Here is a 27368-nt window from a genome sequence, read left to right on the forward strand (position 1 = left end):
GAGGTTACTCCACTCAGTGAAAAGCATGGTGAAACTGTAATTGTTGGGGATCTGCAGCTGTGTTTCAGCTAATGGAAAAACCCTACAAAGGACGCCAAAAGAACTTCCTGAATTTAAATAGAACTATTTAAAATCCAGCCTTATTAAAATTTATAACCAAGAGTAAAATCTGAAATTTCCTTTTCCCATATCAGATAAGATTGTTCTGACATAGTGTAAGGAAAAATATGACCTCTGGGAGGATATTTAGTTGTAAACACCATAAGATTTTTAAATCCTTGGGTTGAGTAGAGCTTTGCATTCATATTATAAAATACATGTTTTGTTTTTGTTTTTGTTTTTAATATCCTTGAGGAAAGTGGACCGTTGTGATTTAACATTTGGGGACAAAGCCAACATTGTGCTTTTGTTGATGTGAACATTACGGGAGGGGAATGTAATGTCAAAGGAGTCCAGAATCTGAATCATTTTATGGAACTTTAAAAGAACAGTATTTTCACTAGATTGTTATCTTTGCTCATTTGAATTCCTTCCTCCTTGTTTCCATCTAGGTTCACTATGGTAGCAGAGTGCATCATGAACTTATGAAATGAATACAGATATAATGGTGTCCTTTTATTTCCTCCTGGCTCGAGTCAACATCCCCACAAAGCTCAGTTTTTGTAATTGTGGAAAGGCTAGGTCAAAGAGCCTTGCATTTTATTCTGATGGCACAGAGCTTTGAAGTAATCCCTCTGTCTTTTGGGAATGCCAGATTTATTGGCTGTTTGCCAAGAAAGCTCTGTTTTCTACTCTCAGAAGTTTCACAATCTGTTGTTCCTGTGAAACACTTGTTGAAGAAGGTTGTGGTCAGGCGGTGTGAGGCTGCCCCAGCTAAGTTGGCCCAGTCCTGTGGAGGGCTTTGCATAGGACTACAGAAATAAAATATGGCTCTGTATTCACCGGGGAGCCAGAGAAAAGTGGAACACTGAGATTTAAGCTGGTTCTGGCGGTCTAGGCTCCTAAGTGAGTGGGCTACTGTGTTCTGAACCAGTTGCAGCTTTTAAGATTGATTTCATTCCTAAATACAAAGTCATTTTAGGAAATTTTGCAAGACCGAGAACTAGCAACAGATAAATCAAGTTGTTAGAGTACTGCTTGCCACAGTAATAGTGCATTTGTATATGATTTCTTGTGTTAACAGAGAGAAACAAATTAATTAAAGGTTCATGATAACAGTAAATATTCTTGGGTTTGTTCAACTCTGCTTAACTTTTACCATCATCCAGTAGGTAATTAGCCAGAAGACTTACACTGCACTGGCAGGGGTTATGTTGCGTGAGTGCATGGTATTGAGAGGGCAGGAGTGAAGAAAGGAATGGGTGGGAACTGAGTGATTTTTTTTTTTTCCAGGATTTGAGGACTTCAGTAGTTCAGACATAGGTTAGGGGTTTGATACAAGAGTGGGTGGGTGAGACTCTGTGGCCTGCGTTGTGCAGGAGGTCAGACTAGACTATCATAATGGTCCCTTCTGACCTTAAAGTCTATGATTCCAGTGAGAACAATTTCATCAGGGAAGTTGTTTTACAATAAGCAGAAGGCGGACTAGAATGGAGCAGAAAGCTTAGACAAGTAATGCATGTAACTTCAATGTGCCCTTATAAATAAGGAATAAAGTTAAAGCCAAATTAAAGTAACGCCTTCTCCTTTGGTACAAGAAGACTAAGTTAGCTGCAGATTTAATGTTGTCTGGCAATGTAGCTGACCCAGCCACTGCTGCACCCAGGATGTACTACACATCAGATCACAAGCACTTAGCTCCACAAAGAGGATCCATAGGGCTGTTGTTCTGTTTCAGATTCCATCAGGACTCCGTCCCTGCACCATAATTTGTGACGTGGTTTCAAACCATTGTCCTAATTAAGTACACTGTTGTGTCAAGTGTTGGGAGTAAATGATGATGAGTGAATCCCCTGGCTGCTCAATTGAAAATACCACAAGACCGAACCTTTAGAACATTCTTCATGAATTAACTTTCATTAAATGAAGGTTTATCTAGTAGACAAATCATTACATTTATACACTAAAGAAATTATATATAGAATACTGCAAAGACCATACTGAATTCTGCCCATTTCAGCTCAGGATGGTCCCTTTGCTTCCAAGCTTCAGAACTTTCACCCTCTTCCTGCTCCAGTCTGTGCATAGCAGTGATATTCTACTGTTTCTTTTCCTTCGGATCCCCAGAACTTCCACCAGAACTATCTTGCTCTGGAGCCATCTTTTTGTATGCTGTTTCAAAGAGCTTGAGGGAAGCTTACTATAAGATGGATGTTTCAGCATCTTTATGAGCCAACAGCCCTCTCGTTTTTGCAGTTTCTTCCTTCAGTTTGTTGCACTCATCTGCTGGCAGCTGATCCTTAAACTCCTCTATCTTGGATGATGCCGTCTGCTATTTTCATAGCTTTGACACGTTCCTTTCTTCGTCTGTCTTTCTCTGAATATTTCTCTGCATTCTTCACCATGTTCTGAGTGCCATCATTGCTGAGGTCACCACAAGACTGGATCACAATTTGCTGTTTGCGTCCTGTCCCTTTTATACTTTGCTGAAATGTGAACAGTGCTGTTACCATTGGTGTCGAAAGTGACTTCAGTCTGGGGCACTCTGTGTGGAACTGTAGAAATTCCAACCAGAGTGAATTGCCCAAGAAGCTTGTTGTCAGCAGGCTACTATAGAAAACACCTGGCTTTTCTTGGGTTGGAACCATTGTGTTCCTGTTGATGAGCTGAGCAAAGACACCTTCTACCGTCTTGATTCCCAGGAACAGGGGAATCACTTCCACCAGTAAGATGTCGGTGACATCACCAGCCTTGAATTGCGGCACCAATAGCATCAGTTTTATTGGGATCAACTGCTTTGCTAGGAGCACCATCAAGCAGATCCTGCATAGTCTGCTGTCCTTTAGGCATTCTGCTCATGCCACCAACCAGGATAATTTGCCAGAGTCATTCTTGCTGACTTCAGCATCCTCCATGGCTTTTTGGCAAGGTGCTACTGTCATCCTGATCACATCTGCTACAGTCTGCTTAAACTGGGAACAACTCTGCATCATGCTCAAGTGCTTTGGTCCAGAAGCATACATAATAAGCTATGGCAAGTTAATGTCCATCTCCTCGCACTTCACTTTTTCCAATGCAACTCTCACTGTCTGCAGAGCCATGTTGTTTTGTCAATGCCCACCTCTCTTGAATTCCTTAACTATATGCCTGTCTCTTGAATTCCTTAACAATGCTGCAGCAAATTGTGATCAAAATCTTCACCGTCTATGGTCATTAACCCCTCCCATCTAGGTGAATAGAGGCAGTTCTCTCTACTTGCATATTCAAGAAGACAACTATGTTGGCTTTCATCTGGAAGATTGTCTTCAAAATCATAAGGAATAGAAGTTTGGGTTAGATTTCTTATATTGTAGAAACTTGGAGGTGTGGGGGGTGGCAGAGTTTCAGATTTCAGTGCCTAAAATTAGTCACCCAAGTGTGATGATCATGGCTTTAAAAGTTTTCATTTAAAAAAATTAATTCTTCAGAAACTGAGTGTGTTTTTTTCCCCCCACTTCGTCACTGCCTTTGCAGAAAAAGTGCCCATGAAAAGTAGGAAAATGTTCACCAAATAATTATTTCTAGTAACTGAAAAGTAGTAGTATGATTTGACAAATACAAAGTACTTGTCAGTAAGTGTAGTTTTACAGTTTAAACAAAGATTTTCAATGAAGTGAGAGAGACACTTGATGTGCTCTTCACAAAATCCAGAAAACTTCAGCTCAGTTTCTTAAGATCAGATTTATATTTAACTGAGATGTTTTAAATGTTACCTCAAACAATTTACTGCCAGCATAACTCTTGACGTTATAAGTAGGGCTGTCAAGTGATTTAAAAAAAACTACTTGTGATTAATGGCGCTGTTAAACAATAATAGAATACCATTCATTTAAATATTTTTGGATGTCTTCTACATTTTCAAATACACCTCTACCCCGCTATAACGCGACCCGATATAACATGGGTTCCCATATAGTGCGGTAACAGCGGGGCTCCAGCAGCACTTTAAAGGGTCTGGGGCTCCGGCTGCTGCTGGAAGCCCAGGGCCCTTTAAATCACCACTGGAGCCCTGCTGCTGCTACCCTGGGGCTGTGGCAGCGGGGCTCCGCTGGCGATTTAAAGGGCCTGGGGCTCCCTGCAGCAGCCGGAGCCCCGGGCTCTTTAAATCACTTCAGCCCTGCCACCGTTACCCGGATATAACGGCGTTTCACCTATAATGCGGTAGGGATTTTTGGCTCCCCACAACTGCATTATGTCGGGGTAGAGGTGTATATTGATTTCAATTACAACACAGAATACAAAGTGTACAATGCTCACTTTGTATTTATTTTTCATTACAAATACTTGCACTGTAAAAAATATTCACCTAGTACAAGTACTGTAGTGCAATCTCTTTATCGTGAAAGTTGAACTTACAAATGTAGAATTGTTTTTTTTTAAAAATCTGCACTCTAAAACAAAACAATGTAAAACTTTAGAGCCTACAAGTCCACTCAGTCCTATTTCTTGTTCAGTAAATCGCTCCAATAAGTCTGGATACAATTTGCAGGAGATAATACTGCCCGCTTCTTGTTTAGCCAGTGTCACCTGAAAGTGAGAACAGGCATTTGCGTGGCACTGTTGTAGCTGGCATTGCAAGGTATTTATGAACCAGATGCGCTAAAGATTCATATGTTCCTTCATGCTTCAACCACCATTCCAGAGGACATGCGTCCATGCTGATGACGGGTTCTGCTTGGTAACAATTCAAAGCAGTGCGGAACGACGCATCTTCATTTTCATCATGAGACGAATGCCATCAGCAGAAGGTTGATTTTCTTTTTTGGTGGTTCAGGTTCTGTAGTTTCCTCATCTGAGTGTTGCTCTTTTAAAACTTCTGAAAGCATATTCTGCACCTTGTCCCTCATAGATTTTGGATGGCACTTCAGATTCGTACACCTTGAGTCAAGTGCTGTAGCTATTTTTAGAAATTTCACATTTAGTACCTTATTTGCATTTTGTCAAATCTGCTGTGAAAGTGTTCTTAAAATGATGATGACCCAGCACATGTTCAAGACTGCTATAACATGAAATATATGGCAGAATGAAGGTAAAACAGAACAGGAGACACATAATTCTCCCCCAAGGACTTCAGTCACAAATTTAATTAACATGTTGGTTTTTTTTAAACAAGCCTCATCAGCGTGTAAGCATGTCCTCTGGAATACTGGCCGAAGTATGAAGGGGCATACGAATGTTTAGCATACCTAGCACGTAAATACCTTGCAACGCTGGCTACAAAAGTGCCATGCAAAGTCTGTTCTCACTTTCAGGTGACATTCTTAATAAGATGCAGGCAGCATTATCTCCTGTTAATGTAAACAAACTTGTTTGTCTTAGCGATTGGCTGAACAAGAAGTAGGACTGAGTGGACTTGTAGGCTCTAAAGTTTTACATTGTTTTGTTTTTGAATGCAGTTATGTAACAAAAAAAATCTAAATTTGTAAGTTACACTTTCATGATTGCCTACAGTACTTGTATGAGGTGAATTGAAATACTATTTTATCATTTTTACAGTGAAAATATTTGTAATAAAAAATATGAAGTGTGCACTCTACACTTCGTATTCTGTGTTGTAATTGAAATCAATATATTTGAAAATGTAGAAAAACATCCAAAAATATTTAATTTTCAATTGGTATTTTATTGTGTGATTAATTTTTTTAAGTTAATCGCGTGAGTTAACTACAATTAATCGACAGCCCTAATTATAATTAAATATCAGGTTTTATTGTTGCCTGGATTATTTTATTTCTTCTTTAGAGATCATGGCATGTATTGGTGGTTTAGAACTAGAATCTGAGGGCAGCCTATGGATTCTTGGAAACCTAATTGTACTGAAAACTTCTTGTGAGGTGGCTGGGGTTAAACCTAGTTATTGGAGAATGACAAAATGGCATGTAGTGATACAAAGGTTATAATGTGTCCTTTTGCTTAAAAGTCCAAAATAATTAGTATATCTAGCCACTTGAGATGTTACATTAATAGTAATGGTCTCTTTCCCCTTCCCCCTCGGATTTTCAGATAGGGCAGGAAATTAAATGTCAAAGGAGATATATATATGCAACTAAGTGGGAGAGGACTTTTCCATTACATTTCTAAATGTTTTGTGGTAAATTTTTCTTCCTACACCCAGATCCTTTAGATTAGGTAAGAGAAAACAAATTGTTTTTACTGGATAGTAGACCTGGGGGTTACTGTTTTGGTAATAACCTGCACCTATATTTTAAAAGGTATGTGGGTGTGCGGTGTCTGAGTCAAGGGGCAGGAGGGGAATTTGAGTCAAGCTCTCCACAGTGGGCTTTTGTGGCAGGTGGACTTGGCCTTGGCAATTTTAGGCCATGTCTAGTTGCACAGGTTTGACTAAAATCGGTTTGCACCTGGTTTATTGTTTTAGCTTAAGTCTGTAAGGAACTGATTTAAGTTAAATATAAGCCAAATTTAAGTCTGCCTATGCAGACTTTGCACTGTTCTAAGTAAATTATTTGAAACAGTTTTATTAAACCAGTGCCACTTTTGTGTGTGGGCAAGGGCCTATCCAATTTCCTTTTGCACTTAGCTTTATGTAAAGGCTGGTTAATTTAATTATGGATGCAGTGGATTCTCCATCACTTGAAATCTTTATCTCTGAGATTCAGTGTTTGTCTAAAAGACAGGCTGTATGTACTTCAAGCAGAAGTTTGGTGTAGGTGTAGGAATTACTGGATGAAAATTCCGTGGATTGTATTATGACAGAGATCAGATGATATGAACAGAAAGATCTCAATGCCAAAAAATGACCAATGACTCTGTTGGCTAGTTGATCACCAGACTGATGATATCCTCCTGATGTGGAAACAGGGAAATCTCCTTGCACAAGCACTTTGACTTTAGTCCCAATTTCTGCAGCATTATACAGTATCACCCTCCAAACTATGTAGTCAAGAATAAACATTGAGAAGGAGAAAAATAATTGTTACCCAGTTTTCGCATGAGTTAGTAGCTCTCAGAGATGGGGACAGCCAAATTCCTCTTGGGCTGGTGAAACAAGTCTGTAGCTGCTAAAAGCATTGTGGAAAAGGCTAAGATAAAGGGTTATCTTTTCTAGCTGATTTTTTTTTTTCCTGTGGGTAAGATAGGAGATGGGACAGCAACAGTACTTAGAATCATAGATTATTAGGGTTGGAAGGGACCTCAGGAGATCATCTAGTCCAACTCCCTGCTCAAAGCAGGACCTATCCCCAAATGGCCCCCTCAAGGATTGAACTCACAACCCTGGGTTTAGCAGGCTAATGTTCAAACCACTGAGCTATCTCTCCCCCCGCTAACCAGAAAAGACCTATCCAGAGCACAAAGAAACAGTACACCAGCTAGCCTACTGTCTATGGCAAAGGGTGTAAAGTACAAGTAAGGTACAGAGTGTGTTTGTTTAGGTAAAGACATTAGATTGAGATGGAATAGAAAAACAAGGTGTTGCTTAATTTATAAAAGTAGATGCATGAAACTATGTGGCAAATGAGCAAAACAAACAGAATATTCTGCCATATCCTAACTTTAACAGGATATGTATAACTTCTTCCATTTTGTAGTGCTAAATAAGAACAGTGCATATGCTGAGAGAAATACTAGTTTGAAAACATGAGTTGTCACTACAGCGCTTACCTTATTTAAACCCAGCTCTCCGATTTAAAAAAAAAAAGTCTTATTTTGAGGCAGTGGGAACCTGTGTAATATCTGTTAATCCAGTGTTCAATTGCAGTGGTCGACTCTGTAAACTTCTCTTGAGTCTGTGTAGCTCATAGTTTACATTTGGAACTCAGTTGACATTTACTCAGATATCATACATACATATCTCAGTGTTAATGGATGTCTTACATTAATACTTTAAAATCACTACTTCTATGAGTTATGGTACACATCCAGCTTCTGCATTCTATCAGCAGAAATACAAAACCGAAATGAATGCTTGTTGCTCTACGAACGTGAAGGAAACATACTCAAGAATGCACATTACTTTTCCTCTGGCCTGAACAGGTGCAATGTTTGAGCTTACTTGACCCATAAAGGTAACCAATCCTTCATCTGTTGTTCTCTCCACAGTTTCTTTCAGTAAGCAAATAAGCTTGCACAGTGGTGATTTTGTAGCGGAAGACACAATTTCTAATTTTTCCTTTTTACGACAATAGGACTGTAGGAGCTCTTAGGAAAAAATGTAATGCCTCGTGCTGTACTGAAACAGAAAAGCACTAGTGTGAACTTGGAATCTTCAGGCCATATTTGAAGATGGTAACAAAAAAGAAAAATTGTGCCTGAGAATGGAACCTGATGTAATGACCATAGAAGGAAGATGTTCTCTTAAACAGCAGACCATATTGCCATCCTGACTTTCACAAGGCAAGCTATTGGAGGAAAATGTATTGTAGAAAAGAACACAAAGAATGGTGTGCCTTCCTCAAATGCATGAAAGGAGAAGTAGTTTCTCTCATCCCTATAGTCAGAAGGAATCTAACTTCAATTGGAAAATTCTGCAAGAGAAATTAGAGGAGGGAAGTTCAACGTTCCTAGCTTCTCGAGCTGAAAGACATTCAGGTTTCACTGTTCTGAACCAATATATCCAAGGCATTAGTTAATAGGGCAGTTGTGGTTTTGTCTGAGAATGGCAAAATGGACACATGACTACAGGAAACTATTTAAGATATTTCATAGAATGACTATAGTTCCTGAAATCATTATTGGGTTTTTTGTTGGCACCTCATAATTAACCAGAGGAGTAGAAAAGCTGGCAGAAAAGGCACCAAAACACATGGTCTAATTGGACCCTACTTACGCTGTGGTCAGTCATGCCACAACTGCCAGACTAACAGGACCCTGCTCATGCTGCAGGTCAGCCATGCCACATTTGCTGGACTTGAAATCCTGCTTGTTTTGGGTTGACCACGCCCCTTACAGCCAGCCCTGGAGGGCTGAGAGGATCAGCTCAGATATAGAGGAATAAGCAGGTGGTAAGAGGCCTCTTGGTCCTCCACTTGTTAAAACAAACAGAATGATAAACAAGGTGTGTCAGCCTAATGGAAGCCTGCCTTTTTCAGCCTGCGATCCAGTTAGAAACAAAAGGACATGTCCATGCAGTTGTTACGTAGCTTTGCCCAGTTCAGTTCAGGATATAGTGGTGGCCAAAACCATGTTAGCAGCTTTGACATTTTCGATAGGTTGGTTATTTGGGGAGCCATTGGACAAAGTGGTGACAGTCCTCAGATAAATCAAAAAAGTTCTTACAGAACCGTCCTGGTTCCAAACCTGGGAAAGGAAAAGCTGGTCTTATTACAGGCCTAAGTATCCTTTTTATGGCTACTCTGGCTAAGTAATGAAGGTGAGACTACAGCAAAAGGAGGTGAAACATGTCTGAGTCTGGAAAGAAGAAAAGCCAATCTTCCCTCAGTGCAAATTCCAGCACTAGAAACGCTCTCTGATTGCACTTGGCTTCTCTCAACATCTGACAGATGGGTCCTGGATGTGGTTCGACAGAGATATATCAAAGAATTTTCAAAGATTTAAACTTGTCCTTTTTTTCCTTCTGGGGAGTTGACGATAGCAGAGAAGAGGTGAACTATGCAGAAGGCTATAGATAATCTTTTGTGAATTGGCACGATAAGAGTTCTCAAGGTTGAGATGTTTCTCCGGCCATAGCTCACTTTTGTTTCTGGTCTAAGAGATCCAGGAAGGACTGAGTGATGCTGGACATAAAATGCTTGAACAAGTTCATGAAGAGGACTAGATTCAAGATGGAGACATTGAAGTCAATAGTGGTGGTGATCTGCTAGGGCAGGGGTCAGCAACCTTTCAGAGGTGGTGTGCCGAGTCTTCATTTATTCACTCTAATTTAAGGTTTCACGTGCCGGTAATACATTTTAATGTTTTTAGAAGGTCTCTTTCTATAAGTCTATAATATATAACTAAGCTATTGTTGTATGTAAAGTAAATAAGGTTTTTAAAATGTTTAAGAAGCTTCATTTAAAATGCAGAGCCCCTTGGACAGTGGCCAGGACCCAGGCAGTGTGAATGGTACTGAAAATCAGCTTGCGTGCCACCTTCAGCACACGTGCCATAGGTTGCCTACCCCTGTGCTACGGGGATTACCTTCCATCAGTTACTTTGAAGCATGCGTACCTTAATATGCTGGTTCACCAATTCACAACTGATTTTTGCAATTAACTCATGGGACTGATCATTTTCAATATAGCATGCTGGTTTTTGGACTGTCATCGACTCCTTGAGTGTTCACAGAAGTCCTTGTCGTCTTGGTAACTGTTCTCAGGATGAAGAGTGTACAGATTGGGTCCAAATGTCAACAGATGGTTTCATAGTAAATTTTGAATTCCTCTTCAACTGTCTCAGTGCCCAGTACATCTTGGAGTATTGATAGACACAGAGGCCCACGACTAAGAGATAGGACAAGACCACCCTCCTAAGGAGGTGCCTGAGGACACCAGTAAGCACTCTAAAAAAGTTGGACTCTTCCCTGCTTCTCTCTAGGGTGTTGGCTCCAAGATTCCTCCCCATCTGCTGGTCCCTCTATCAGCAGCGACACAGATCATCATGTCTCGACTGATCGTTGGAACACAGCAAATCAACTGATTTTTGTTCTTTCTTCAGGGCTAATCTCCCTTTCTCTTCATAACTCTTTAGCTGTTTGTAGTTCATTTTCCCTTATCTCTTTTCGCTATTCCTTTTCCCAAAGAGACTATCAATGCTTTTTTCTCTGTTTTTTTTCTTCTACCGTACTTTTATTGCTTTTGGCACTTAGCAATTCACATTGTTACAGATCCCAGACCTGCTGCCTCCATATGTAGCAGTTCAGGGCAACTGCATCTATATTTCCATTCAGTGTACAGCAATGGAACTCTCAGCCTTCTAGCTCCTTAGCTATTGCCTCTTGTATAGAGACCTTTCTGCCTCGGGTATTTCCAGACTGCACAGTTTCCTGCCTTTACTGTGTTTATTCCCGGCACAGATAAGTTGTCCAAGGACACCTGCTTGCTTTCTGTTCAGAGCCAGTTAACATGTTTTTAATTGCTACAGTAATAAGGCACCACACAGCACTATTTATGCAAGCCTACTTTATTACAGAGAAAACATACTAAAATCAGAAAAAGAATTTACATACATACTAATAAACTTAACAGAGTTCACTCTAACATAGGTTCTGGCAGGAACAATCCTCCTACTCCCCACCCAAGCTGATTCCTCGTGGTTACGAGTTCATCACCGCTGCAGCTCAGAATAAGTACCCAGTAGGCCCAGTCTTTCCAACCCTACCCTAAGGACTGGGGTCCTGTCTATTTGCTGAATCGGGAAGAAGGCCTTGGGCCAGTTTAAAATCAGGTTATTTATTCAAAAACCCTTTCTTTTTCTGCTAGTCCCTGGAGAATACACTTGAACTAGTATATGCTTATTTCTCCAGGGGGTAGATTTAAATGGTTGATAATGGAGGAAGTGCATTAGTCTTCCCTGCTTCCCTCCTAGGGAAGGTACATACTGCCACAATAACACATACATATATAATTGCATTTTAATACAATGTACCTCAAAGGTATTAACCCTAATTCCATAAGGTTTGTTCAGAATATTGTCCATCTGTCACAGTCTCAGCTTGCCACCTGCCCAGTCATTATCTGATCATAACTTACTGTGTGCATTCCAGCAGAGGTGAGTTTTGAGGAAGGACTTGAAGGTAGTAGCTTTGCAGATTGTAACTGGGAGCTTATCCAAGTTGTAAAGACCAGCCTAGGAGAGAGTATAGCTGTGTTTGGAGGAGGAGGATTAGGCAATGAGGCTGGCATCTTTGGCAGAGCCCACCTTGTGATGATAGGTCAAATAGGAAAGGATGGGCTAAATTGTGAAGCGCTTTGTAAGTACGGACAGGAAGTTTGTGTCCGATGCATTAGGGCTGGTCTACACTACGGGGGGAAATCGATCTAAGATCAGCTACACGAATAACACGAGCGGAATAGAAGAAGTATCTTGAATATCTTGGACCACCTACCCCACGGATCACGGGATCTTGGCCACGGCCCCTCCCCGTATGCCGCGCCGCCCGCCTGGTTGGGTTGTGGGAGTTCGAGTCGACAGCAGGGGATCGGGGATCGATATCGCGATCGTCTGGATATATGATATATATCCCCGAGAATTGCTGCTACTACCGACGCGGGTAGTGAAGACATAGCCTTAGAAGACGAGGGACTAATGGAGGGGATTAAAGAGAGAGAGAGTGTGTGTGTGTGTGTGATGTAGTCAGAGCACCAAACAAAAAATAACTTTAGCAGCTGTACTCTGAACTTGAAGGATAGGGCAAGTTTGGAGGCACTGAGGCCAGAGAAGAGAAGTTCACAATAATTGAGGCATGAGATGATCAGGGCTTGGACAAGAGTTCAGTAGTGTGAGTAGAAATGGTCATGTCTTGCATATGTTGAGGAAGAAGCTGCAAGATTTAGACAAGGTCTGGAGAGGTGGGTAAAATAGCTGAGTCAACTATAAAGCCAAGATTATAAACTCTGACAGGTAGGGCAGCAGTGTTGTCCATAATGATAGAGAAAATGGGGAGAGGGGAGTGCTTTAGGTGAAAGAACAGGAGCTCTTTTTTGCTATGTTAAAATTAAGCTGATGACCAAATGTAGTGAAACTTCACTAGCACAGTAATTGGATATTCTCAGAAGAATGGTGCATGCTACTTCTAGACAAACTATTTTTTAAACAACCTTTGTTTATAAATCTTTTTTGCATTTGCCAGTTTAATCTTGCAACTGTCACATTCAGAAATGCCCAGAATCTTTCCATTGAAGCTGCAGTGTGCATTGTCAATCCATATCGTCTAAACTGGATTTTGGTTTTAATAATCAGTTTTTGTTTAATCTTGTCTGTGAGGATTTTCTGTGCCAGAAGTCAGAGATGCATGTGCAGATATGGAATAGTATCTGTCCTTACATGGAATATCTTAAATCTTTCTACAAAGACTCAGATATGTCATAACAAATGTACCAGCTACCAAGTAGTTTAGCTATAAAGGCGGAAGGAATGTGTTTGTCTCACTATGATAACATTGCCTCCAATGTTTGTTAATCATCTAAAATTTTATTCCTACAGGATTAGTTCAGATCGCAGAAAGGAGAAGTCTAGAGATGCAGCCAGATGCCGAAGAAGCAAGGAATCTGAGGTCTTCTATGAACTTGCTCACCAGCTGCCTCTTCCTCATACTGTCAGCGCACACCTTGACAAGGCCTCCATTATGAGGCTGACTATCAGCTACTTACGCATGAGAAAGCTGTTGGATGCAAGTAAGTGAATAAACTTATTGTGGTTTACCAACAGAGGCCAGGAAAGGGGTCTGAGTGATCTGAACTCGCCTCATCTCTTTTACATTGGTTAAAAATATCCCAATGGAGGGAGGCTATCAGTGAAGACACTGGAAAAACTAGAACTTTACCTTTTACTGTGGGGCCTTGAGAGAGTAAATAAATACAGCCAGGCTGGGGGAGGGGGGCTCAACTGTAATGTACAATCCATTTTTTTTCATACTTATTCTTGATATCTCTTGGATCCCTAAAAAGACCAGCACCAGTATTAGTAGTATTAATTATTTTAAATCTCAGCTGTGACTCCCCCGCCACAAAAATCAGGGTCTTGAGTTTCTGGGCATAAAACTTGACACCATCTCCACTCTGCCTACTTCCCTTGCGAGAAGAGAGGTAGATCATACCCAAGATAGCTCACAGGACTGGATATATAGTTGGTAGATCCAAGATAAGGTTTGCTAAATTTGAATATCCCTGTTTAAACGAAACCACTGAAAACCATTATATGTTGTGTTCCACTTAAGATATGCCTCAGTAACACATGTTCCAGGAAACAGCACTAACCTAGTGGTAGCGATGAGAAGTGACTGCTGCGTAAGTGAGATAATAGTAGTTTAAACTCTGCGTAATGGAGGACACATCAGGTCAGTGCCAGGTAAATAAGTGGCATTTACCAAGATGTTAAATACGAATGACACAAACTTTTGTCATTTCATGCAGAAGTTGTTAAACTTTAAAAGAAAAAAGATCAGATGAAGGTAAAATGCAGCAACCGTTGCTTTTATTTTGGCATTTTTGAACATAGTATGTGGTATTACTAAGTTTTTATCAGACACTCTTTGAAAGCTCATGTTTTTAAGTGAGATGCTTAATCAGGACAACCATTTCTCCACCTAAGTATCCCAGTAATAGAATTGTGCTGTCTTTGGTGAGCAACCTGTCAAACTAGCTATTAATGTGTGGGATGACTTCAGGCAATAAAGTGTGAATTATGTGAGGTTCATCTAAAAAACAATAAAAATATGGGTTCTTCTAGGTGACCTGGAGACAGAAGCCAAAATGGAGAAGGAGATGAATTGCTTTTACTTAAAAGCCCTGGATGGATTTGTCATGGTTCTTTCCGAGGATGGTGACATGATTTACATGTCTGAAAATGTGAACAAGTGTATGGGGCTCACTCAGGTGAAATATTGACACATCTTTAAATGCAGTTACAATGTTGTGCCTGCTGTACATTCTTGACTCCTCAGAGCTAGACTCACACTCTTTTACTTCTACAGTTTGAGCTGACTGGGCACAGTGTGTTCGATTTTACCCACCCATGTGATCATGAAGAGCTGAGAGAAATGCTTACGCACAGAAATGGTAAGAGGAGGCAACTCTTTTTTTAATTTAATGACAGATGGTTCCTATCAGTGTTGTATAATCAGATGCTGATATCATCTGTTTTGATATTGTTTACCTCATTTACTTGAATAGGAAAAAGCCTGAATCCACAGTTACCTGTTTACTGAGACTTCTATGGCTTCTTTAGAACAGGCACCAAAGGTATTTAAAGAATAAAATAACCGTGAAGGGGGGAAAAGGCGTCAATAGAGAGAACTACTTGCTACACTTCACTTCTCGGAGCTTGCAAGAAATCTAGTTGGGACACTATAGTAAGAGGTGTCAGAAAAGAAGCTGACATTCTCCCGATATCTCACGCTACTTCGGGGGATGGATGTCCTGACAGATGCAAGTTACTCAGCAGTGCTTTAAAAATAAATAAATAATTTTATTTGAGACAATTTTATTTATTGAAGATGGAAGGAATGAAAATGCCTGAAAGATAAGAAACATTTAGAGGTAGGGTGAGTGTAAAGAACATCTTAATTGGTTGATGTAGAAGAATTTGAAGATAATCTGTATTTTTCTGTATTGGTCTTGGAGTGTCTGTGCAGGGCAAATCTTTCCACAGGATGTTGGAAGAAGTTTTATTTAGGTTGCAGTTCTCTGAAAAGGTATAGAAAAGAATCATGCAGTAGCTTTATACATTTCAGGTGATTTAGATCTTGCCTCTTGCTTTGGCATGAATTTTGGAATAACCAAAAATATTTAAATTAAATCGAATCTTCAGCTGATACTAGTTTCTGACTATGCTGTTGCTTCACTGTAGTTCTCTATTCTGAAGTTTCTGTCTTTTTGACAGAAAATATTTCATAATTTTTTTCCCTCTGTACTAGAATGGAACACTAATCCCATTTTCTCCAACTGCACTAGCAAAAATTAAAACTTCCACAATCCTGTTACTCATCAGCCATTTGCAGGCTCAGTGTAGCTTACGCGATTGAGCTACTATATTTGCACTGCAGCAAATAGGGAAAAAAGTTCAGATATTGGGTATGTGGCAGCCAAGCAAAACCACTGTGCTTATTTCCGGGGAGGTGGTCACAGAGGGTAGGTTTACATTGCAGATGGGGTGTAATTTCCAACTTGGATAGACATACCTGTGCTAACTTTGATCGAGCTAGCACGCTAAAAAGAGCAGCATAGCTGTGACAGTGAGGGCTAGCTATCCGAATACTTACCTAGGGTCTTGGACAGGATTGTACGCAGGTGGCTAACCTTGACTGCCACCTGCAGTGCTGTGGCGGCACTGCTATTTTTAGTGTGCTGGTTTGATCAGATACATCTACCTGAGCTGGATATTATACGTCCAGCTGCATTGTAGACCTAACCTGAGCCCCTGGAATGATTAAACAGAGGATGATTATAAATTCCTACACATCATCAAAATGTGTAGGACTTGATTCTGTTTTCTCACACCTGGGTAAATCAGGAGTGACTCTGAAATCAGTGGATAAGAGTAGTTCAAAGCCAGTGTAAAAGGAAAAACAGGCCCTTTTAATATTAATACTGAATTTTTCCAAATCTTCCTGCCATCATCACTGGTCCGTGCATCCAGTGCTGAACTGGATCTTTATATTTGAAGCAATTAAGTGTATTGAACAGATGCCATATTCAATACAGCAGGATATAAATGGATCTGTTGCAAAGATCAATTATTTTTAAAGACTACAGTTTCATAATAAGTAGATATAATGTAGACCCATGCTGGCATGTCTAAATTAGTCAGTTTTCAACATGGCTTCCTTACCCCCTGTCATAGGTTTATTCCCCACTTTGAACTTTAGCGTTCACAAGATGGGGACCTGCATAGACTTCTCTAAACTAAAATTCTAGTTTAGATCTGGTTCTCGCTGCCACCAGTCAAGTTTTAAGTGTCTGACACACTCACTGTTCCCCCAAAAACTTCCCCTGGGGAACACAGATCCAAACACCTTGAATCTCAACACAAAGGGAAATAATCCATTTCCCTCCTCCCCTCTCCTAGTACTTAGGAGAGATACCTTGATTCAAATTCCTTGAATCAAACAAAGAGGGATTCGCTTTTCCCCCTCCCCTTCCCTTGAAAATCCAAACAAGGGAAGAAATCAATCAAGTTCTAAAAAGAAGAGATTTTATTAAAGAAAGAGGAAAAAAAAAGTACACTCTCTCTGTATTACCAGGATGGAAAAATATCACAGGGTCTGACTTTTAAATCTGGAGAGACTTCCCCCTCCCTCCTCCTCAGAATAATCAAAGTAACAGCAAACAGGAGTAAAGAATTTATCCAGCAAACACACAATTGCAAATGTAGAAATCAAATTATAAGACTAATTCGCCTTTCTAATACTCACTATACTGGATAGTAGGAAATACTCCAGGAGAACTTGGAGACATGTCTGGCCTCTCTTAGATCCAAAGAGAGCACACAGCTCAAACAAAGAACACAGACAAAGCTTCCCTCCACAGAGATTTGAAATTATCCTGTCCCTTGATTGGTCCTCTGGTCAGGTGTTCATCAGGTTACTGAGTTTGTTAACCCTTTCCAGGTAAAAGAGACCTTAACCCTGATCTGTTTATTTATGACACCCCCTCACTCAGAAGGTCTCTTTTCTGTATATAATTGAGTTCAATTTCCTGACTTCAATAACAAAAGTATGTCTTGATTTGTTATCCCTACAAGGCTAGCATGGCTTTGAATAACCTAGGTTCTGTTCTGGCTCACATATAACAGAATTATTAACCCATTTACAGTTTCGGTGTTAAATATTGCTGTGTGTGATTGTACAGGTGTAACTGAAGCTAACATTTGGCTAGCAGAAACATTTATTAATAATGCTGTACAATCACAACACAGTTTAGTTTCAGATCCCAGTTCGTGCTTTCAGAACTGGTGTTGTTTTTAAATAGACAACTTTTTATATAATACTTGCACAGATCTAAGTCACCAAGAATGAGTAAATGTGCCATCTTTATACAGCTGCTTCTCGGAATAGAACCACACATTAAGATGTTTAGACAGATTATTCAGAAAGTAATAACGAAGGTAATACAGATGCTCCCCGGGTTACACAAACCTGACTTACACAAACCCGCACTTACGGAAAAAGTTCCGTAAGCGGTGGGGTTTTGTTTTTGTTTGGCGTAATTGTTGAGTATCAAGTCCCCGACTTACACAAGGCGTTCTGTTCTGGAAGTTGGGGAGCGTCTGTATTGTGATATCGTAAATTGTAGATTTCTGAATATGCTTTGCCTAGTTCATGCACCCAGAAACTGCGCTGTTTAAAAACTTTTTTTGAGTTGATATGTTGTTGCTGTGATCCTCTGAACACGTGCATTCTATCCATTTTTCTTCCTGTGAATATCATAGTAATGGTGTTGTCTTTAGAGTATGAACAAACTATTGCATACCTGTAACATATGCTAGAATGAGCCTGTATTCTGTAAGCTTCCAAATTGTACCAGGTCGAATCGGTGGCAAACTCATTATGAATGCATTCCTGCAAACTAACCCTTCTCCACCATCCCCAAACCTTATCTGTCCATCTGTGTTTCCACTCACAAACGCACTAAGCTGTTTATGCTTGTGTTGATGAGGTCAGTTTGCACTAGGGTGACCAGACAGCAAGTGTGAAAAATTGGGACGGGGTTAGGGGGTAATAAGTCCTATATAAGACACAGCCCCAAATATCAGGACTGTCCCTATCAGTCGGGACATCTGGTCACCCTAGTTTGGACCTTCTCTGCCCAGTCTGAGCAGTTTGTTCCTGTTGAAATAGTCCTCTCTGAAATTCCAATGTCTCATTTTTAACACACACTTTAAAAAAAAAAAAAAAAGATTGGTCTTCAGAGGTTTGTTAATGAATCCAGGTGCACTACAATTAGATGATTTGTACAGTAACATAAAATGCATCCATTAATATTAGGTTGCACTAAGATTTCTCCATTCCCTTCAAGGGAGTCGAAGGTGTGTTTCAAAACTTATTTCATACTTATTATACAATTCTAAGTTCATATTTAGACACATTCCTGTATCTGTAACAGGGACTTGACCACCATCTTAACTCCTGCTGTCATGACCATGGTGCTATAATGAAATAATTTTGGGGGTGGGATGTGTAATAGAGCTGTTAATCTTTCAACAGTTCTCTCACCCTATTTCTCCTCCCCCCCAATCCTTTGCCTATCTTCGTGTTCTGTGTTTCTCTACTTTACACTAGAAACTCTTTGAAGCAAGGGGCTGTGGTTCCCTAATTTCTGTAAAATCCCTTGTAGCATTCCAGATATTATAGAAATGTTTATTAATAAAGGCTGCTCAGGGTTACAACAGAGCAAGTACCCATTATTAAGGAGTTGTGGTGCTCCTTCAACAGCAATCCCGCCCTGAGTGGCTAAGCATCAGCATCAGTCCCAGCCTTGGAGACCTCTGTGCTGCTGCTGCAGCAGCATGTTACTCTCAGTAAATCATGCAGATTATTAATCCTGAATTTAATCTTCTTTTTTTTTAATACAGAAAACCTAAAGATAGGCCAAAATTGGTACAATATATCTAGCCCTCTTCTCCCCCCCCCCCACCCTCATGAGTTATTGGGTGTGAAGAGGGTTCAGACTAATTTCCTGTGTGTTTAAAATAGAGATGGGGGAAAAACAATACACTAATTCTCTCTCTCTCCCCCCCCACCCACCTTGAAATCAGAGGGATACTATAAATGGGACCTTGAACCTATCCTTGCTGTGTTTGCAAGACCAGCATTGCAATTTCTTTTGCCCATCTCAGAGTAAAAACTTACCTGAAAACTCCTCATATCCAAAATGTCAGGCCTCCCAACATGCATCATTCACCTAAAAATAACCATTTCATCTCTACTTCTGTGTCCTTTATTCTAGTCACACAGCTTTGCTGCACTTATTTGAAGCTTGTGAAGGTAATGAAATACTCACATTTCACTTAATATTTTGTATTAGGTCCTATGAAAAAGGGCAAAGAACAGAATACAGAGCGTAGCTTTTTCCTCAGAATGAAGTGTACACTGACCAGCAGGGGAAGGACAGTGAATATCAAGTCTGCAACCTGGAAGGTAACCAACCCTGGGGCACACATGAATATTGATAGGACTAGAACCTTTGCTTTTCAGATCTCATCAGGTGCAAGTATTCACATTTGGAACAAAGTATAAAATAATTAGCTTGCAGCAGTGCAATTTGGCATTCTCCAATTTCTTGCCGGTTTGGTAAAACCTACAATGCACTCTTGTGACTGTAAATTCTTAAATATGCTGCACTGCAACTTAGAACACATCTAGGATGTAACTGAAAATTCATTTTCAAAATAAGAGAACCTTTTTAATACTGATCTTTCAACTTAAGTCAGGAGTCACGAATATTGTGTGACGCTTCCTGCTCTTGCATAAAATTAACTAGGATTACGTCATGATGATGACTGATTCTGATTGACTTTAAAGTGGTTACCATAGTCAAGGTAACTTTGAAGGGGCCTAGCATTATTATTCCTCTTTTGCTGGTTCTCCCCCACACCATAACTGGAATAAAATATAGTTAATTTGAGTCTCTTAAAATGGATCCATCTTCTTTCCAGATAAAATATGGTCACTTTTATATATCCAGTGACTGCACCCTGTTCAGAAAGGTTTTTCCATGGCTTTCAGTTTGTCACGTATGCATGATCAAATCCTCAGTTATACAAACAGTTTTGACTTCAGACTCGTAGGGAGGCAGAAAGTGATTGCCAGGCTTTTGTGTATTAGGAATATTTGGAGTATGATGGAACTCCCTCCTCCCACCTTCATCCTCACAAAGAATGCAAAATACAGCTTTGTCTTCTATCTCTGTTTCAAACAGAAATATAAGATGTCTTCTGTCTGTGTTTCAATTAGAAACATAAGCAATCAAACACCATCTGCTAATGCACAATGCCACTGATGAGTGATTGCACTCATCTGTTGGCTGTAGAGGCAATTTTCAAAGATGAATCAATTAACTTTAGTATAAATTCAGTGAGCACCAAAAAGGGGGAAAAGTTGGTAGCCAATTTAACATTTTTAATGTGCATAGTGTAAGTGGGGAGGAATTTTTTTTTACGTAACTGTAGCAGATGTCACACATTGTTTGAATGCTGCTGTTGCATTTTGATGACTGACACCAATAGTTCACCTAGGGAGAGAGGAAGGCCACCGGCCACTTATGAAATTATAACCGTTGTAATGTCAATCTCCTTTTCCAATACAGAACTTGGTTTTTAAATTATTTTTTTTATTCTGTAGGTACTTCACTGTACAGGGCATGTTCGTGTGTATGATACCTGCAATAATCAGACTCTCTGTGGTTATAAAAAGCCTCCCATGACATGCTTGGTGTTGATTTGTGTACCTATCCCTCATCCATCAAACATTGAAGTCCCTTTGGACAGCAAGACATTCCTCAGTCGCCACAGCCTGGATATGAAATTTTCGTATTGTGATGAAAGGTAAAGCCAAATATAAGCACTGACAAACATTCAATGCATTATTGTAGTTTTTATATTTGTGGGTAGTTTTATCTCTTAACTTTTACCCATCTATAAAACTGAGTTAATATGTGATACTTCAGGTTTTACTAGCTTGTCATTTTTTTAATTGGTCAATATATTTTATGTAAAAAGCAAAGTTTTTTTTGTTTTTGTTTTGTTTTTTAAACCTGAAAAGTTTTACCACATTAAGGAAATAATTCCTGTATGGAGTCATCACTTACGGAACAACTTGAATTGGTGAAGTAGCACCTTTCATCCAGAAGGATCCAAAGGCACTTTAAAAACTAGATACCCTTTTACCCATCAGGGAAGTGCAGCCACCTCTGGGATGCTGCTAATTTCAGTGTTTTATAGTTCTTTATAAACTTTTCTTGCATATGTACAATTGACCACTTCTGAGCAAAATGCATTTATCTAACAGGCTCATATTGAAAACTTAGCTTGTCAAGTTCAGAATATGGAATAAGTAACTTTCCCGTTTTATTTAAAACTCAAGTCAATAGCAGTGCATGCTATTTGCTTCTTATTGATAGAATTAAGCGGTGGTCGGAGATTGTCTTCTAACTTAAACTGTCGCTTCATCAGATTGCTGTTAGATTCAAGCAAATATTGCATGTTAGTGCAAATGTTTTCTCAGAACTGATTTGCATGCAGAAATTGCACCAATTCAGCCAATTTAGTGAGATCAGTGCCATTTGTGTGTTCTGTTTCTCTGGTTTCTTTTGACAGTAGGCAGTTAAACTGAGTGCTCTTTTTTGTTCTGTGTACAACGCTGCCATCTAGTGGTTAAAGGGAATATGATTTGATTTAAATCCAAAAAGACTTTCACTTGTAAAAGCTAGGATTGCTGAAATTTCAGATTCTCATTCCTCTTAAACAATTACAGAATAAAAACAATTACAGAATAAAAACAATTACAGAATAAAATAGTGCTGAAGCAGGTATAATGTCTTATCTATATTTGATTTAACTTCTGAATATAGTATTAGAGAGGCAAGGTGGGTGAATATAGTATTAGCACAATTTGCATACTACATCCTGTAAACCATTGTCCTGTATTTACTAAGAAAAAAATTGATGTATAAAGACCTGAGATTAGATTTTAATAACCAGAAGTGGAGGGTTATGAACATTCCAGCTGGTAGTAAAACTGCCTAGAAATACTAGTGGAATAAGACTAAGATCTTTGAGATAGGCGAACATAAGAAGAGACAAGTTTCCTCTGTTTAACCCTGCTTGAAAGGAAAACTGTCGTTTTAAATCCACCACTGTTGCTGGCAGTGTATTCATCTGGGAGTTTCTGGTTTGGAAGAGATTGCATCTTTAGAGCCATTAACATCTACATTAAATTTATTCATCTAATCATAAAAATAAATGATTGTTAGCCACGTGGTCAGGGATGCAGAACCACGCTCTTGGTGATCCTACACCTCTGACAGCCATAAGCTGGGACTGGTCGACTGTATGGGTCACTCAATAATTACCCTGCTCTCTTCATTCTCTCTCTGAAGCACTGGTACTGGCTGCTGTTGGAAGATGGGATACTGGGCTTAAGTGTACCATTGGTCTAACCCAGTAGGGCCATTCTTATGTTCATATTTACGTCTCTATTTCTGCTTTCACTTAACCTTTTTTCTTTTCAATTTAAAGAATTACAGAGCTGATGGGATATGAACCAGAAGAGCTGTTGGGTCACTCCATCTATGAATACTATCATGCTCTGGACTCTGATCATCTGACCAAAACTCATCATGATAGTAAGTAGAAAGACAGACCTATAACTCTCTGTAATTTAGATAAGACACGGAGGGTGGGGGTGCGGGTGGGGGTAGGGAGGGAATTACTTGAAAGTTTTTAATAGCAAGTGTGGATCTGAAGTGATTAATGTATATTTTCACTTTAGCTATAAAAAGCCACTTCATTATTCTAAAGTTGACCGTTCTGCTTTAGTGTTCACTAAAGGGCAAGTGACTACAGGACAGTACAGAATGCTTGCTAAACATGGTGGATATGTCTGGGTTGAAACTCAAGCAACTGTTATATACAGCACTAAGAACTCCCAACCACAGTGCATAGTGTGCGTAAATTACGTCTTGAGGTAAGCTGTGAGTAGTTAAACACTTTTTGCATGTTTCTTTATTATAGATTGTGCCAAAGCCCAAAGGATCTGACTTCAAGTTAGACAGGTGCTGGCACTTGCTATCTCCTTTATAAACAATGCTTTGCAATTGCCTAGAAAATTGCCAGTTACAGGGTTAAGGGAGCAATAAACTGGGAAGTAGAGTTACTCTTTAATGTATACCTAGAACACCCATTGATGTCAGTATGGAAATCTGAATGTAGAATGAGGATGGACTCTGCAGGAGGGGTGCAGCAGGGGGTTGGGGTGCAGGCAGGGGTGCGGAGTACGGGGGGGGCTCAGGGTAGTGGTGTGGGATGCAGGCTCTGGCCTGGCGCCATTACCTCGAGCAGCTCCAGGGTGGCAGCAGGGCTAAGGCAGGGACATGGTGCTGGCCACTTCTGGGAGCGGTGCGAGGCCAGGACAGGCAGGGCAGCCTGCCTTAGCCCTGCTGTGCCATGGGGCTGGCAACCCCGCAGGCCGGATTAAAAGCCATCATAGGCTGGATCCGGCCCGAAGGCCATAGTTTGCCCTCCCCTGGGCTAGATAGATGTAAATTGGAGATCTGGACCTTTGTCTGGAGTTCAATATACCTTTGTCTGGAGTTTTTCAGTGGTGTTTTAACTCTGTCACAAAGCATTAGTAGTTAAAATATAATCTTTTCTCCCGTTTCTTCATCAGTGTGACTTTTTGTTTACTCAAAACTTTAACTTTTCACCGGTAAAATAACTGCATTGCTGATATTGACTGCAGCTTGCTGTTTTTGGAAATCTTCTGAAATTCTTTGAAATTGTGAATGAATTTGTAATAACCATTAAGACAGCATATAAGTGTTGTAAAAAAAAAAAAAAAAGATTACTGACATTTTCATAAAGCATAGCTGTCCTAATTACTTACGTGACGTTATCCTTTTATACTATCACAATTGGTTGCTGAGAAGATTGAATTTGAGGGATGAATGGGCAATAGCAGAATTTTAAAAACTCCTGTGTTAATGAAAATGCATATAACATGAGCAAAGAAAAATAAAATAGAATTGTCAGAATTGCTTCTAAACTTCCCATGAGCTGCTAGCTGCTCTTTAAAGAATAATCTTTTTTGTTTTTGACAGTGAAATTGTACAGAAAGAGTTATTTCTTTCCCTTGCACAAACTGAGTGCGTGCTGAAACCAGTGGAGTCTCCTGATATGAAAATATTCAGCAAGGCTGACCTAGAAGATACTAACAGCCTCTTTGAAAAACTTAAAAAGGAACCAGATGCTTTAACTTTGCTCGCACCAGCTCCTGGAGACACGATTATCTCTTTAGATTTCAGCAGTAATGGTGGGTTTGTGTTTAAGTCCAAGACCCTATTGATTAATAATATTCGTGTATGTTAAAATAAACATTAGAAAATAACTTGCCAATATCACTTGCCTAACAAAAAAAATATTTCAGCTGCTGTTATTTAATGAGATCCATAGACACGCTCAGCGCTTTTACTTAGGTTGATGGTTTTTTTTAATTTTTGTAGAGACTGATGATCAACAATATGATGAAGTTCCTTTGTATAATGATGTAATGCTCCCCTCATCCAGTGAGAAACTGAAGAATATAAATTTGGCAATGTCCCCACTTCCTGCCTCTGAAATTACAAAGCCACTTCGTAGCAATGCTGACCCTGCACTCAATAGAGAAGTTGTATCAAAACTGGAGCCAAACACAGAGCCACTAGAACTTGCATTTTCCAGTCGCCATAGGCAAGAACAGCCAGCCAGCCCTTCTGATGCAAGCACTAACCAAAGCTCACCTGAGGTCAGTCATACAGTTTGGAAAGACAGTCATCAAAATAAAGTAGGCTTTTGAGTAAATATCTCTAGATAGTGTGGTGTGAACAGAGTCTTTAAAGTATTTGCATATTATTCTGATTGTATTTCTAAATTGTGGCCATATGCTATAAATATAATTTAACATTACAACCTGTCAATAAAAGATTACTTTACCTTTCAGTTTGAAAGCTATATTTTTAGTTTTTTTTTTTAAAATTAGAGATTAAAAGTGCATATGAAGTGTGTAACTGCTTTGAGTACGTCTTTTAAGGAACTTAGGATTCAAAGAGATGCTTATTGCAATTAATGAGTTACAGCAAATCAGTGTATAAACTTCTGACACATTTATACCTGTCCCACAGTTTGGGGACTGTGGCAATCTATTAAAACTGATGATAGTGAAAACTCTGGGCATATTTAGATGAATGCAAATCTAAAGTCCCAAGTCTATCCAGTCCCATTCCATTTTCATTAATTTTTTGCAATTATAGTTTGGTTGCATGTTGTGTATTTTTTTTTTTTTTTTTTTAAGAGTGAAGCTATAGAATCACAGGACTGAAAGAGACCTCAAGAGGTCATCTAGTCCAGTCCCCTGCACTCAAGGCAGGACTAAGTATTATCTAGGCCATTCCTGACAGGTGTTTGTCCAACCTGCTCTTAAAAATCTCCAATGATGGAGATTCCACAACCTCCCTAGGCAATTTATTCCAGTGCTTAACCACCCTGACAGTCAGGAAGTTTTTCCTAATGTCCAACCTAAACCTCCCTTGCTGCAATTTAAGCCCAAAATAACACAATGTTAAACCAATTGAAAATTTGTACTTAAAACTGAATTGAATTGTCTTGACAGCCCTGTAGTCCCAATGACTATTGCTTTGACGTGGATAATGATGTGGCTAATGAGTTTAAGCTGGAATTAGTGGAAAAACTCTTTGCAATAGACACGGAAGCGAAAAATCCATTCACTACTCAGGTATGTACATTAAGTTAAACTTGTGTGTCATCTTAAGCCTATCCTAGAGCACAGTATTTGTATGCTTATTTTATCAAATGTTAAAATTTAATGTGTTAAATACAGGAGCAGTATTTCTGAAGAAAAAAAAAGATGAGTTGGTAGCTGGTTTCTCAATAGTTTTTGAGATATAAAAAAATGGCGCTCACAAAGCACTATTCCAGAGGTTTGGGGATATATTCTTGGGTATTGCACAGATTCACTAGAAACTTTAATTACCCATTTTATTGTTCTTTCAGGAAACTGATTTAGACTTGGAGATGTTAGCTCCTTACATCCCAATGGATGACGACTTCCAGTTACGATCCTTTGATCAGCCGCCTTCACTGGACAGTGGTTGCGCCAGCTCTCAGAGTGTGGCCACCGGTACCATATTTCAGCAAACTCAGACACTGTCTACTGCCGCTGAGGAAATAACACCAGTGAAAACAGAATGCATGGATGACATTAAGACTCTAATTGTTTCTCAGTCACCTGTCCTCATAATCAATGAAACCAACAGCACCCCAGCATCACCATATGGTGGAAATCGAAGCCGAACTGCATCTCCAATCAGGGCTGGAAAAGGAACATTGGACCAGACGGAGAAATCTTATCCAGGAACACCCAATTTGTTAACAGTCACTTTGAGTAAAAGGTATTTTAAAAACAAAGCTGAAATCCTGTTACCCATTAATCTTGAAGAAATTAGACCTGTAATATAGTTCTCTAGGCTGTACAGTAGATCTTTATTGTCTGCTGTCTTCTTTGATCCCTTTTTTTGAACAAGCTATATACCTTAATTTGTGCTTTAAAAGAAGATTTTAGGTTTAGTGCACTTCAGCAGCAGACTGGAGTTGATTTGTTTCTAGAACCTTTTTTGCATTTGTATTTACATCAAGTCTTTGTATAGAAAACAAGCAATTGAACCATTCCTGTTCATATTTTTTTGTTCTGCTCCCCTTCATACCTGAGTTGTGCAAACAAAACAGTCCAATAGGCCATCTGAAAGAGGGTATGTATAAGTAATTTCTTGCCCAGTTTCTGATGTGATGCAGAGACTGTAGTTATGCCTTAAGCTTATATGTTATGCTTAAAATAAGTCATACTTCAG

At 39.6% G+C, this 27368-nt stretch overlaps 1 protein-coding gene across 3 annotated transcripts in view; it reads left to right on the forward strand.

The window, feature by feature from the left end:
• The window catches only part of HIF1A (hypoxia inducible factor 1 subunit alpha), a 61658-nt gene that overhangs the window by 27860 nt on the left and 6430 nt on the right, over nt 1-27368 (forward strand). For all 3 annotated transcript variants that reach the window (XM_039536396.1, XM_039536399.1, XM_039536398.1), the window contains exons 2-12: nt 13237-13427; nt 14482-14627; nt 14726-14810; nt 19776-19888; nt 21092-21294; nt 22987-23093; nt 23287-23434; nt 24567-24778; nt 24969-25249; nt 26114-26236; nt 26515-26912. In XM_039536396.1, the coding sequence (XP_039392330.1) occupies nt 13237-13427; nt 14482-14627; nt 14726-14810; nt 19776-19888; nt 21092-21294; nt 22987-23093; nt 23287-23434; nt 24567-24778; nt 24969-25249; nt 26114-26236; nt 26515-26912 (2007 nt within the window). The remainder of the gene's footprint in view (nt 1-13236; nt 13428-14481; nt 14628-14725; nt 14811-19775; nt 19889-21091; nt 21295-22986; nt 23094-23286; nt 23435-24566; nt 24779-24968; nt 25250-26113; nt 26237-26514; nt 26913-27368) is intronic.

Source organism: Mauremys reevesii, linkage group 4, assembly GCF_016161935.1.
Source record: "Mauremys reevesii isolate NIE-2019 linkage group 4, ASM1616193v1, whole genome shotgun sequence".
Lineage (NCBI taxonomy): Eukaryota > Metazoa > Chordata > Testudines > Geoemydidae > Mauremys > Mauremys reevesii.